This window comes from Lingula anatina, chromosome 1 (genome assembly GCF_051362555.1).
Source record: "Lingula anatina isolate TDL-2025a chromosome 1, LinAna3.0, whole genome shotgun sequence".
Lineage (NCBI taxonomy): Eukaryota > Metazoa > Brachiopoda > Lingulata > Lingulida > Lingulidae > Lingula > Lingula anatina.
In genome coordinates this window covers 6559928-6574660 of record NC_141767.1, presented here as the reverse complement: position 1 = coordinate 6574660, position 14733 = coordinate 6559928, and the positions used below count along the sequence as shown (strand labels likewise).

The 14733-nt window shown below is 33.4% G+C and overlaps 2 protein-coding genes across 2 annotated transcripts; one reads left to right on the top strand and one right to left on the bottom strand.

Moving 5' to 3' along the window:
• The first annotated feature begins 54 nt into the window (after nt 1-54).
• Nucleotides 55-4562, top strand: LOC106169642 (squalene monooxygenase). The gene is made up of 8 exons (XM_013549174.2): nt 55-376; nt 772-994; nt 1300-1480; nt 1896-1992; nt 2287-2572; nt 2873-3208; nt 3440-3527; nt 3818-4562. The coding sequence occupies exons 1-8, from the start codon at nt 272-274 to the stop codon at nt 4023-4025; spliced, it is 1524 nt and encodes a 507-aa protein (XP_013404628.2). The 5' UTR covers nt 55-271; the 3' UTR covers nt 4026-4562.
• A 3178-nt stretch (nt 4563-7740) lies between these two features.
• On the bottom strand, nt 7741-13865 carry LOC106169653 (intraflagellar transport protein 52 homolog). The gene is made up of 14 exons (XM_013549193.2): nt 13690-13865; nt 13302-13426; nt 12902-12989; nt 12502-12631; nt 12294-12369; nt 11847-11906; nt 11378-11501; nt 10996-11085; nt 10695-10763; nt 10389-10543; nt 9962-10049; nt 9660-9768; nt 9298-9443; nt 7741-9043 (listed from the first exon to the last, which is right to left on the bottom strand). Exons 1-14 carry the CDS (start codon nt 13705-13707, stop codon nt 8978-8980), a joined length of 1344 nt encoding a protein of 447 aa, XP_013404647.1. The 5' UTR covers nt 13708-13865; the 3' UTR covers nt 7741-8977.
• Between the last annotated feature and the right edge of the window lie 868 nt (nt 13866-14733).

Here is a 14733-nt window from a genome sequence, read left to right as displayed (position 1 = left end):
TCTGCCATGCACGTAATCATGGTCAACAAAATAAAGCCTTTCGATTGGCTAAAATCCATCAGCAGACCGATTCTACATGTGAGGTGACAGTTGTGCAGAGAATAAAGTGTAGGACCTGGCAAAGTTGTGGACAGAATCACGTTATATAATGTCTTGACTGTCTAGATGACCAAATGGCAATCTTGTAATGTTTCCATCCGTCTTATTTACGATTTTCATTCATCCAAGGACATGAGCATTGATAGATGACATAGAACACTAACAAAGTAACATGGGTCTTTTTCTGAAGATTTTTGTGGATTATGCAAGTTTTGTTTTCCCTATCGTCACAGGATTGTTAGCGGTAATTTTTGTGGCCTTGATAAGAAAGAAAAAGGTAAGTACTGACTAATTTTAGGTATTTTTATCCAAAGACATATTTTCATCGTAATTTTATTTATATCGTATAATTAAGCCCTCCCTCCTCCACCACACCCCACCCACCCTCAGCATCGCGGCTTTTCTTTAAAGGGGAAAAAGTGGGCTGACACTAACACAATATTTTCATACATATTGAAATATTTGAATAAATGATATTTTAAATAAAAAGGTCCATGAAAAAATATATATTGCATAGCACTGGGTATTGCAAAGACAAGAGGATACCAGTACCTGATGAATCACGTACATGTAATTATGTTGTTGTTGTTTTTTTTTTTTTTATTTTTTCCATTTTAAATTGTAGTTAAAGTTGTATTATATTTCATAATTATTAATATATATTTTTTCAAGTCAAAGAAGTACATCAGCACACACAGACCATGTAGATCTAGTACTGAGCCAGATGTCCTGATCATTGGTTCTGGTGTGTTGGGCACAGCTATGGCTGCAGTCCTGGGTAAAGATGGTAGGAAAGTGACAGTGATTGAAAGGGACCTCAGACAGCCAGACCGCATTGTGGGAGAACTGTTACAGCCTGGGGGCTACAATGCTCTGAAGAAGTTGGGTCTCAGTGGTAAGATATGTCTGTATAATTTATGGTGGTGGTTCATTGGCTCTTCAGTGATATGCCATTTACTGGTAGCTGGTTGCTTTTTTTAAATAAAAAATTTTAAATAAAAGTTTTAAAGGTAATAATTGTGCTGTTTAATTGCATGATAAATTACTAAAAATGACAGAAATACTTTTCAAGGTTTTATGTGAAAGTTTTAAAGAAACATTTCTTGATAAAGGTGTACTAAATTTGATATAAATAAACTATTCATTATTGAGAATTTTAATCACATGTTTTATTGAACTTTTAATATATTTCACTTTCAGAATGCACAGAAGGGTTTGATGCTCATGTAGTGAAAGGGTATATTATCCATGACAATGAGTCAGGCTCTGAGGTACAAATACCTTACCCCAAAGATGACCAGGAGGCAGTTCTTTCTGGACGAGCATTTCACCATGGGAGATTTGTCTCAGCATTGCGTAAAGCTGCCATGCAACAAGAGAAGTTAGTTTTATATTTTTTTTACTGGAAAAAATTTACACAAATATGAATGATTGTGGAGTATTTAGCTTCATCGGGTTTGTAAGTGTTCTGTTAGACAGCTTAGGGATACTTAAAACCAGAACCCCTATCGAGATTGAAAATTTATTTAAACTACATCAATAAATTACATAATCAGGTATTCCAATAGAACTGCAACAGTTAAGGTGCAGATAGCTATCTGAGTAATGTTGCCAGGGGCAGCTGTACAAAATTCAGGGTAAGTGTAAATGATCTAATCCTATTTTACTTTTGGTCAATGATTGGCAACCCTAAAATCTCATCAAACCAAAATATCTCAGAGTTGATTAACCTTCTTGTATTTTTTTTTAAATAAATCTATTTTATATATTATTTCATACCAATGCTGAATTTTCAGTGTGACGTACTTAGAAGGTACAGCAAATAAATTGGTGGAAACAGATGAGGTTGTTACAGGTGTCATGTACAGGGAGAAGGACTCTGAAGAAATCAAGGTAATGATGACTACAAATAATCCCCTTGATTTTTTATTGTTTAACCTAATGCCTGTGAAACAATTAGGTTCAGGGGTCTAAAATTTAACTGACTACTGGACACTTTCTATAGGTTCAGTAGACAATCTGGTGTTATTTTGTCTCATGTTGCCTTTTAAAATACATACTTTGCACTCAGTATAGTTCTTTTATTATTGTTTGTGGGTACATTCATATAAATATTGATTTGTTGATGTATTAGATAACAATCATTTCAGAAATGTAGTAATCATGATTTATTAACTTTATTTTTAGACAATTCATGCACCTCTAACAGTTGTAGCAGATGGATGCTTCTCCCGCTTCAGAAAGAATCTGGTGAAGGAGAAAGTAACAGTCAAGTCCCATTTTGTTGGCACAATAATGACAGATTGCCCACAAAAAATGCCAAACCATGCAGAACTAGTGCTGGCAGAGCCCAGCCCCATTCTGGTATATCAGATATCGTCCAGGGAGACCAGGGTGCTTGTGGATATTCGTGGGGAAATGCCTCCAGATTTGAAGGTGTTCATGGTTGAGAATATTGCGCCACAGTTACCAGGTAATGCTAAGTAATATTCTACTATGTGAGGTACATTGTTATTTTGTTTGAAGAATGTGAATGTTTTATTTTTGTTTGTTCATAATTTTTAAAAGGAAAAATGTCAATTTATGTGAACGATTTATACAAGTTTTACTATATTTTGTCAATTGCCATTTTTATCTCTTCTTTTGTGTTAGAATGTTTCTTGATCTTTGATTTTTATAAAAATTATGATGAAGTTTTATAATTTTGTTTATATTTTTATAGAAAAAGATATTTTTATATTTGTGATTATTGTCAAACATTTCTCTTTTACAGAACATATAAGAGAGCCTTTTTTAGACAGCATACAGAATGGCAAACTGAAAAGCATGCCAAATAGTTTCCTCCCTCCTTCCCCCATAGAAAAACTGGGTGTCATTTTACTAGGAGATGCTTTAAACATGCGCCATCCACTCACTGGGGGAGGGATGAGTGTAGCATTGAATGATGTTGTCATATGGAGAGACTTGCTAAAAGACATTTCAGACCTGTATGACTATGATAAGATAACGAAAGCTTTAAACACCTTTCATGTCAGGAGAAAGAATAACCACTCCTTTGTGGTGAATATCCTTGCACAGGCACTGTATGAATTATTTGCTGCAACTGATGGTATGTATATGTGTGTAGTTATAATTATTAAGTTTATTGAAAGTATTTGATTATACAGATTTAATGCATTGCATCATTTTTGTATTAACCGTAAGTTATCAAGCACCTATATTGTAATATACATATATTTTTGTAATATGACAATTATTTTGAAGGTTTTTATGATTAGCATGGTTTTAAGGTGTGAAGATTGTGCTTAATGTTTCCCTCGCCCATTTTCTTTTCCTAAAGAACATTTAAGAAGACTAAGAAGGGCCTGCTTTGAGTACTTCAAACTAGGTGGAGAGTGTGTAAATGGACCTGTGGGTCTGCTGTCGGTGTAAGTAGACTTAATCGGCTATGTATTACCCTGTGTGCAAATCATGAGCTTTAAGCTACAACTAGGAGCCATTAACTTGATTAAGGCATTCTGGTATTCCTTGGAAATGAAAAGTATTAATGTGGACATATGACAGATTGGCCATCCAGATTTTGTGGCCATCCAGATTTTGTTGTTGATCATTTGCTTATTTATTTAATAGAGCTAAACTTGGTTAGTCCAGTACTGACTCAACAAGATCAAGCATGAGAATAGATGTATGATTTATTTATTGTTTATATCTTTTTTAGGTTGAAACCTAAACCTTTCATCCTGATAGGGCATTTCTTTGCTGTTGCCTTGTATGCAGTCTATGCTGTATTTCGGATGGAGCCATTGTGGGCTGCTCACAGGGCCTTGCTCACATCTGCTGGAATATTTTTCAAAGCCTGTGGTGTTATTTTTCCTCTGATATGGAGTGAAGTCAAAACACTTGTTGGAACCACTTCATTTTTATAAAATTTTTGAACATGGAACATACACGAGACTTGCAATTTACTTGCCTGGTGGCATTGCAGTAACATGTATTTTATGTATTAATATTGCTGCCTTTATTGTATTGTTTGTGATTTAATGGTTCATTATTCAATTTATGCTAGGACCCAAAATATCTTCTATCTGAGATTCATGTAAAACGGAGGTTTCCTCCTCTGACAAACCTGTCTGACATTTTATGGGAAAACTGCTTATTTCATACAACTGAGAGTAGTTCTTCCACATCAAGGATTTGGATAAAGTAAATTATAAGGTTTGTTTGTGGAAAATGCATGCTCTTGTACAAACCTTGCAGTCATGTGAGGTTAACATGTACAAATGTGTGCCCATTGTCTTGCTGATAAAAAAGAAAACGAGATAATCACTGATATACATGTACATTTCACTGTCGGCTTAATCAATGACCTATGTACTCAGTAGATCTCATTGGCCTAATAAATGGACTTGTTGCCGGACTCAGAAATAAAGAATACAAATTGTATTTGCCATATTCTTGAAAAAGACGTCCGTGTCACATGGAGTTAACGCCCTCTACGTAACTGCATAAATTCAATATCTCAGATTTCAGATAAATAGAAGCCAGTTTATGTGCCAGGCAGTTGCCGGATAACACGGATATCACTGCGTCTTCACAGGCAAAGAAATCTAGATAGAACGCAAGATGAATGAAAGCCTTGCCTTGCCGATGAACTATACAAAAAGGCCATTTATTGGCGGATACGTCCTGATTCCAATCATCATAACTGCAATTGTTAGCAACATGATTGTTGTTCTAGCAGTTTTCACCAACAAAACTTTGCGAAAAATGGAAAATATCCCACTTGTAAATTTCAGTCTCAACAACGGTGTTCTTTATCCTGTTTTGATGGCAGTTAATGCATATGGTATGATACTGGGACAAAAAATTGAGGATAAAAAGGCCTGTTTCGTTAAAATCTTTGCGGAAAGGACAACTCTAGGCGCGACCGCGTGTTGTCTTTTGTGCATCAGCCTACAACGGTACTTTGCCCTTGTTTGGCCAATTTTGTACCGTGATTGTCGCCACAAGAAAACCATGTATATCCTTACCGCTTCGCTGTGCTATTTGTTTCCTGGGTTGGCGGTGTCCGTAGTTATGCTAGGCACGAGGTGGGAAGATTTGGAAGTTGGTCATCGAATGAACAAAAGATGTTTCTTCCAGGCCCCTGCGGGAGACAGAATATTGCGTTGGACCTTCTGGACCACGGTAGCTTTGCCCATTCTTGTCGTGGCTTACCTTTTTCTGCACATGCTGGCTGTAGTTTACAAAAAGAAGAAAAGGTATTTTTTATTCATTTAGCCTTAGGTAAAAATCGTTTCTTGTCATTTAGTGTGTAGGTGCAAAAGCTTAAATTGCTTTGTACTTTAGTTGCTATGATTCAAATGTGGTCTGTTGATTTTAGGTACTGAAAAGCTCGCAATAACCTGTCATCTAAGAACAATTTTAGCGCTATACCCTGCTTTCATGACTTGATGTTTTCCAATTCATTTTGTTTTTATCATTTTTTTTCATCTATACAGAATGGTGGACATCAATTTGGCGAATGTGGCAAATGCCAATATGTTCAAGGCAAACGTCAAATTGTTGAAAATGATCGGAATATGTTTTGCGGGATATCTTGTGTTAAACTTCCCGCTGCTAATATTGGATGCTATAGACAGTGACCACCCTTACCAACCTTTTGGAAAAGTCATCTATCACCTATCAACGTGCGTTAATCCGGTTATATATGGTTTGTGCAACAGACGTTTTCGAGAGGCGTATGGCGATCTTTTCACATGTCACCGTAAGATTTGTAGATCTGCGAAAGTACATCCTGTTTTACAATGATATATTTGGTTTAAGAAAATGTCATTTAGAAAATGAGAAATAAATAAGCTGAGATGTTATGAGCTAATTCATTTCCAAGTAATTACGCAAAGAGGGAAATATCAGACATGTTCGTTCCTAGCACAGAAATTATACATTATTAGGCAAAATTGATGAATTGGTAAACGAGCTCGGCCAATCCTAATTTTGAGGAGATCAGATTTTTTGCGCCTATTTTTCTTTTGGTTCAACTGCAAAAATGCCTTGGATATTGGTTTGATAAATGGGAAATATGCAACTCATCCAAGAAAAACTTGAATGCTGTTGTTTGCACTGTAAATTTGACATCCCTCCCCTATATAAAACCAACTTTTATGCTCATTAACACAATAAAAAATATACTTAAAAATAATAATAATATCTGTCCACCGACCCAGTTAACTCAGAGACACCGCTCGTCAACCAACTAGTCAATTTTGTTTTCTTGGCCTTAGCACTTTGACATTTTACTTTTACTTTGACACACGATTTTTCGTGCTAGTTACTACCCTACGTTATCTGATATTTCGAATATTAATCCTGGGCATTTTGTGGGATTTAGACTCAAATTTGCTAAACATGCGTCTCCTAGGTCACATTTTCTAGTATGGGTTGTTATATATTACGGAGAATGTGTCCACGGATGTTCAATCAAAATGTCTGAAATAAGTCCGGAAAATGCGATGTATACCGAGATATAAGGTTTGTTGTGGTACCTGTGAACTCCTGAAGGTAAAACATTTTGATATTTCTTATATATTACTTGTATAGTATAATGTTGTTGTTACAAAAAGCCGGTGCGAATGCAACAAATGAATTTTCAAACACGCAAGTATATATCCTCTGACAAAGATACATGTATTTTACCAGTGTGAGAAACCCATAAATGTTAATAACGTATTTGTAAAATGGCTTCAACCGTAATAGTTCTATCTCATTCTCAATTTTGACATTTGGAAGCCTTTGTTTTTACGAAGACAGTAGAACTTGATGACAAATATTCATTTCTAACTGTAGTCAACGTGAACAAAATGATCTTCTATTGTTGGCAACTCCGGATATATATATAAAATCAAGGATACGAATAAATTAGACTTTTCTCTCCATTTTATTAAAAAATACCCTACGGCCGTTTCGGCCCTGAGGCCTCGTCATATATATATATATATATATATATATATATATATATATATATATATATATATATATATATATATATATATATGGTTTATTTACTATTTACATATTGTTGTTTTATGAAAAACAGAGTGTATTTCAGGTACTTTAAACCCCGAAATTAATCGATTGATCGTGCACTATGGGAGAAATACTTTGTACTGAAGTTGAAAGAGGAAACGATGGTAATTAAATGGACAACAACCCATTTTCTTCACCCATCAAAATTTGTGACGAAGAGCAATTTTTTACTCTAGTGTGTGTGCCGTAAATGACCCCTGAATTGACCAAAAACGTGACAATGCTATTTTGAGAGCTTTTTCTCCCATAAGGTACAACGGCAAAAAAACTGGTACAGTATGTCTATGTCCCGGATTAAAGCGCTGTTTTAGTGTCATTTTCAGCTAAGAATTAAAAAGTTTAAAATACACAGCAATGTTTGGAACCACAAAGTTGTTTGTTTTAATCCAACCCCTTTCACATGAAAGCAACCCCATTGTAATCCAACACATAGGAATATTTTGACAGACTTTCAAAGATGATAACCCATTGCTGTTACCCAGTACTGTGGACGTGCATATATATATAGCGAGTCAAATTTTATTTTGAAATTTCATTGAATTAAAGTGGTCAACATAGTCAACGGAGCGGTTTTATTTTAAGCCAACGGCATAGTATCGTGGTTATCAGTCACAAACCTTGGAGCATTCCTGCAATAAAGATATCCCCCTCGAGATTCCATCTTTTGGTTAAATTTTCGATCTTGATGTATCTCTTCATCTTATAAACCAAAAACCTGCGCATATTTGGAACTTTTTCATTTTGACCAAAGTAATCATACGCTTTCAGTTTGATGACCATTAATTGTATAATCAATATCATAAATAAAATCAATGAATATTTATATCAACATTCCAAGAAACACCTTACTTATGAAGAAAACGATAAGGCATATGAACATATCTACAAAACATACAAATAAGAATGAAGAATGATAAGATAAGAATATTGTTGTTTTACAATTCATGTTTTACAATGTGAAGAACGTTATGATGAGATCACTTAACTTTTATGATGAATCTTAACAAAAATGTAATGTGACACTCAAGAAAGCCTTATGTAAGTTAAATTGTTAGAATCTGATTTTTTTTTTATAAAATAATGATCTCAGGCCAAAAACCATTTAAATTGGCTTCATTAAGATTTTAAAAAAGGAATGAAACTAATCTTGCAATGTATGTAATATCACAGCTACACATTTATAGTAAGTTACATGTATTCAGTACACATGGTAAATGTTTCACGAAAAGGAACCTATATTTCATTGTAATTACTTCTAAAAAAAAATATGGATGGGACTATATGGGAATTATTGTAAATAATTACTTTGCCAAGAACATGCAACTGTTGATTTCAATTTAGTTTCACAGAAAGCCAGGTTATGAAAAGCCTTTTAATATAACACTGGCATTTTAATTTCCTCTACCAAGTTACATGACAGCAAAAAATAGACATCACGTATTTCTGTCATGATGTGTTGATTTAAATGCCTTGATAAGGTTGACAACTAAACTGACAACCAAAAGCCAGTTACACAAGCTCCATGGCAGCACAAAATCAAAGAACGTCCCAGTTTAACACTTGGTTTTTATGATATTCCTTAATAGTTAGTGTTCCTTTCATGTAATAAATTACAATTATTCAAAATTCACACAATTCATCACTTATAAGTAATGTTTTCTTCAAACCAATTTCTGTTTCCAATTTTTTGTTTATTATTGTGTCTCTGCCAAGCCAACAGGGTTTGTGATGGGCAGAATAATGTAAAAAGCTAGTTATTTTTGTTCCATATGATATATATGTATCATTATGTTTAGAAAGCAGCTGCATCAGAATTTGTCCCACCAGCAAATTGTCCATTTTCCATATCATGCGAGTCCTGAAAATAGTAAAAAAATACTTTTTTTTTCAAAAGTATCAAAGAAAATCTAGTATCAAAAGGCCAGTAGATAAAATGATATTCTAACAAAACTTTAGTATTGCCTTATAACTAAAGGACTGTCAACAGTAAAAAAATTGTACAATTTAAAATATTATGATGACTCAATATCTTAAATTAAACTGTCTTTTTAAAACTTACAACCATGATTTCAAGTTCTACGTGTAAGTCCACATTTATCTGTATGCTCCTACCTGATTCAGTTTCTTGAACTCTGTCACTTGTGCAAAGATGAACTCCAGTATATGCTTGGCATCCCTGCTGTCTTGTGGCAGTCTGTTGGTTACACCTAAGATATCCCCACACTCTCTCACATAGTACTCCAGATCATCATCTGTGCCTGTAACAAAAACAAAATGAATGGTCAATCACTTAAAACATGTTTAGATTTAAATGATTTGGATAATTTGTAGAATGACATATTATATATGCAAAACCAAACAATCCAGGTTAAACAAATTCCAACTTGACAGATTTATTTTCACTTAATAATTAAGTGTATAAGGAAGAATGCAGTTTAAAACAGATAACACATTGCAGAGGTTGAATTACTTACACTTATTAGTAATCTGTGCAAGTCTAGCCTTTTCAGATGAGAACTGCTCATCTAAGTCAAACAAGTCTAAAGATGGAGGTGGTAGCTCACGGAACTGAGGAGGGAATACCTGAAACAACAAGTAATATTGGTAAATTATATCATATTTAAGATATGGACTGCCATTATGATACTTCATTTACAAAGAAAATGGATGTCAACAAGATAAACAATTATACTTCTTAATACAGCAACAATCACAGTGAATCTTGTGTACCCACATAATACTAGTTCAATTAGAGTGGTAAAATACCCTGACTTACAGCTGGCTGTAGAGGTGGCAAAGGGGTCTCAAAACTGGGAGTGATCAAGCTCAGTGTCTCATGCTTTACTCCAAGTTGCTCAAAAGCACTGGAAATATATTTATACAAAATAAACAAATGGTTTAAAATACAGAATGAGTTATGTGTGCATTTCAAACAGCAAAAGATATTGAAATTATCATTACTAAAATAAAGCCTGGTGGTGGTTTTAAATTGAGTTATAAATCATTCACAGGAGAAGAAATGAGATAGGAAGGGAACTCTCACATACCCTATTGCCTTAGGTAAGAATGAGTTATGTGTGCATTTCAAACAGCAAAAGATATTGAAATTATCATTACTAAAATAAAGCCTGGTGGTGGTTTTAAATTGAGTTATAAATCATTCACAGGAGAAGAAATGAGATAGGAAGGGAACTCTCACATACCCTATTGCCTTAGGTACGATGCTTGTGTCTAACTTGAAAAGACTTTGATCAAAGAGAGCCGTGAAGTCTCTTGGGATATCCTCACTCTCTTGCAAACAAGTCTTCACCTTGTCTGACAGTTTAGCAATGTCTGGTAGGGTGTGGTAATCTGAAATCTAAAAGGAGAAGCAAATAAATCAATACTTTGGTGCATGACAAATATTGCTTAGCATCAAAACAGTCAAGTATCTAGTATATCAAATTTGTACATCGTTTATTGAACTTGTTATTCTATAGACATAAATGATTATGACTCATTTCCTTTACCTCTGGATCTTCAGCATCTATTGTGTTCAGCTTGATGTCAGCAGTTGTTAGAAATTGAAGAACAACATCCTGAAATGCAGATACACATTATTGAATACCCCATATCATGTTGCTCTGCAAGTCTTAAATTAACTACCACTGTCAATGCATATCAATGGGTGTTTTGGTAACCTAATCCAATTGCCTGTGTCACTATCTTTTTTGATAGTTTACTGTTTGAAAAAAGTAGTTGATGACTGAAATATATTTTTCAGAATTTTACTATTGGTTAAATTTAGTGTCAACCTTTATTTGTACTTACCCATATTTTACTATTCTCTTCTCTTTCTAAATATTGATCAGAAAACATGTGCACAGAGCCTACTACAGCCAGTTTGCCTTTGATTGTATGCTGGATTAAAAATTGTATTGGGTGAACTCACTGCAGCTGATACTATAAGATTGTGATGCAATACGAGACATGTCACACTTAAAGACTATGATCTTATCTTAAACTTTTTGAATAAATGTATGTGCAAGTTTATACGAATATTCACCAAAAAAAACTAAAAATAATAAAAAAAAACATGAAACTGTCCAACATTAAAATTGAGAAGGCATTCAATAGCAAATTATAATGCATAAAAATAACAAAAGTAAACTTTAAAAGTATTTATGTAATATTTTCTTTCTTGCTCTCTCACCTTTGAGAAGAATGCACAGACAGGCCTGTTGAGAGGAAATGACACAGTTCCTGTAGATAACACTGGCACAGATGGTTTCATCACATTGAGTGTAGCTCCAAATGGGTAAACAAACTGAAGTGCTCTGAAAAATCAGTGACAACAAATCAGTACACAACTTATGCATTTCTAAATATCTAGTTGCACATTCAGCCCCTCATGATTAAAAGAATATAACCTATACCTTACAACAGGAAATTAACAGAAATTAAGTATAAAAATACAATTTTAATTAAAGTTAAACAAACCGGTTTTCTCAACAATGTTTCAGTTCCTACTGACCATCATTATGCCAAGTTACAATCTCTTTTCATACTGTTATTTCACTTTCACATAGGTACTGGGGTTCATTTCAAAAGGCAACCCCTTTTACTTTCAGAGAGATGAGTTTGTCTCTTCTACAATGATGATTTAAATTAAGTATACTTACTGTGCATTATTCCCGTCTTCTTCTGAAAGGAAAACTTTTCCTGCTGCTTGACTAATTGCCCTGTGAAAGGTATATACGGAATTTTTATTAAAGCAATGAGTTAGGCTGATAAATTATATTGTAATAATTTTTTATGATTCTCCCTGACTCTGTTGTGTTTATATTCCCCTGAATGCCTAACAATGAACGAAAAAAATTGATTTAAGAAATAGCAAAGGTCAGAAAAAAATATTACTTTGTTATTATTTTTGAAGTTTCTTCCTAACTCTGTTGTGTTCATTTTTCCCTGAATGCCTGACAATAAATTAGAAAATTGACTTAAGATATAGCAAAGACCATAAAAAAATGTGACAATATCTAATTTTAGTTCAGTGACTGAATTAAAAACTGTCCGAGCATTTCAGTGAGTAGATTCTAACAATGAACTGACAATATCATTGGACTTACCTGTTCAAAACCCCATTTGAGACTAGTGCTTCTTTTGGATGAAAATATTTATAATATGATGTTCTCACCACACTATCTAAAAAACAAAACACAAACAGGCATCATTATGACACATCTATACCATGACTTTCATCTAAAGTAATTACATAGAGAGTTGGAAAAAAACAAGGAAAAAACTAGCATCAGGAATAATTCAAATAACACTTACCATTGTTCACCATAATTCCAAATTGTTCCAGCAAAAAATTGATATTTGTGTCAAATCTACTTTCTCCTCCCTCTCCCATCAAGACAAGCACACTTCCACCAGTTTCTATGTATCTTTTTATACAGTCACACTGGAAAGATAATGTGCCTTAATTCAGATCTTTTTTTTTTTACTAATGGAAAACTTGGATTACTTAAAACTTCAGCAAATCTTTTGCAACATAACTTACTTTTACAGAAATTGCTAACTATGAAAAATAATAATTTGTTGCAACTTTAAAATATACCTAACTCTCTGAAAGACCACTGTTTAAAAAAATTTAAAGGCCATGAACATATTTTAAATTAAATATCTTCAATTTGATAAAAATATCAGTTTCTTTTTATCTCTATGTTCTTACTTCAGCTCCTGTGAATTTCTCCCTTGGCCCTGCAATTATGAACACCCTGGCTGCAGCGAGTCTTTCATCTGTTATTTCATCCTTGTTGCTGGAAAAAATATCATTTCATTAGATGTACACATGAGCCATCATAAATTAATAAAAATAGATCACTTAACCAGTCTGTGACTCTTACATGTGCTTAAAAAACTTTGAACAACTTTCAAAAATAAAGAGATACTTTTAAAATGTCAATTTCTGTATTCAGAGTTATGGTGCATTGTACTTACACCGTAAAACATTAACAATGGCCTCAATTTTATTTTCAAATCAAATTTTGCAAACCATATTCCTCACTGGATATAATGACACCACTTGAACATAAATGTCAGTACGCTTAAACATGAATAAGTATATCTACCTCTGCACTTTCCAACTGGTCCGAAGTTTTCTGTTGAGTGTTTTGAATCCATTTGTTAGACTAAATACCTCCCGTTTAGACGAATCGAAAATAATTGCATTCCGTTGTCCATCATCTCCCTGTCCCTATGAAATGACAATCACAATTTCCTTACTGATACCCATGAATACACGATATAATATTATGTCCTAACTTTCAAGTTTAATTATAAATATACCTCTGAAATGTAATCAATAACAAGTAACAAAGAATGATTGTGTGTTGTATTTGAAAGATAAGTTTGACAAATAGACCAACACAATGTGGGTAAATATTCACAAAAATTAATGGTTGAAACCACTATGCTATAAAAGAAATTAAGAAAATGCATAAAAATTTGAGCACTCACTCCTGTCACAGGCGCCATGTTCCAAACTATTTACGCTATGTATTGTGGGAATTCTGAAACCAAGCACAAAAGAAAACCTCTCTCTGATTGGACAAGAATATCATGACGATACTCAATCTTAACATGAACTGGTAAGGAGTACCACCTGCTTGATCGCACGAGAAACGGTTTGATTTTGATTTAAAAATCTTGTAAATTCCGTAATTAAGATTATTCTTGCCTCCATGGGCATTTGAAAGTTCAATCCTTTTTAAAATTAAAGTCGATTTCTATCAAGCTAAAAAAAAAAACACATATTCCTCCCTAAAATGTTTTTTAAAACTTAAAAGTCCGTTTTTCCACTTTTGAAATACAATTTGTTTTGTGACACTCTATACGAGCACAAAAATATAATTAATAAATAAATAATAATAAATATAAAAACGGGAACAGGACAGGATTACAATTGAGGCATTTTGCCAGCAAGTGTATAGGCAAGCTTAGAAAATTTGAAGTAACTGAAAATCCAAGAACTATCACCTTAAATCAAAATTTTATACTTAATTTTGCTCATTTAAATGAATATACATGTACCAGTATTTAAGTATGATTTTTTTTATCAGTTAATAAAAAGCATGCAAATATTATTTAGCGAATAAATTAAATTAATTTCTAGGACCACATGCATTTATTTGCATGAGCAAAAAAGTATTAAGAAAGCGGAAGTATTAAAAAAGAATTCATTTTCATGATTAAGGGCAAAATTATAATATTAATATTAATTATTCATTCACTTCAAAACAAAACTAGCTTGTTTTCTGAGTTCTAAATGTGTACATGGCTTGACATTTGCAGGTTCAGTAACCTACGACGTGTACATGTATACAATTAATTAAATAATGAATATCATAAGATGACATACTGTAGTAATACTAACCAGCATACAGGTATTTTATATTATTTGATACAATCTATACCTTACCGGCTGGGCACTTAATACAATAAAGTACACATGTACTATTTTAAATACAGGCTGCTTTACAACAGTGAACTTGTGTTAGGCTT

Bases quoted from the DNA above. Each gene is read 5' to 3' on its own strand.
- LOC106169642 (XM_013549174.2), top strand. From the start codon at position 272: ATGGGTCTTTTTCTGAAGATTTTTGTGGATTATGCAAGTTTTGTTTTC. The intron at 2,573-2,872 runs GTAATGCTAAGT...TCTCTTTTACAG, and splicing joins TATTGCGCCACAGTTACCAG to AACATATAAGAGAGCCTTTT. The intron at 3,528-3,817 runs GTAAGTAGACTT...TATCTTTTTTAG, and splicing joins CCTGTGGGTCTGCTGTCGGT to GTTGAAACCTAAACCTTTCA.
- LOC106169653 (XM_013549193.2), bottom strand. The intron at 10,764-10,995 runs GTAAGTACAAAT...TCTGCATTTCAG, and splicing joins AAGAGAATAGTAAAATATGG to GATGTTGTTCTTCAATTTCT. The intron at 9,044-9,297 runs GTAGGAGCATAC...TACTATTTTCAG, and splicing joins AGTTCAAGAAACTGAATCAG to GACTCGCATGATATGGAAAA.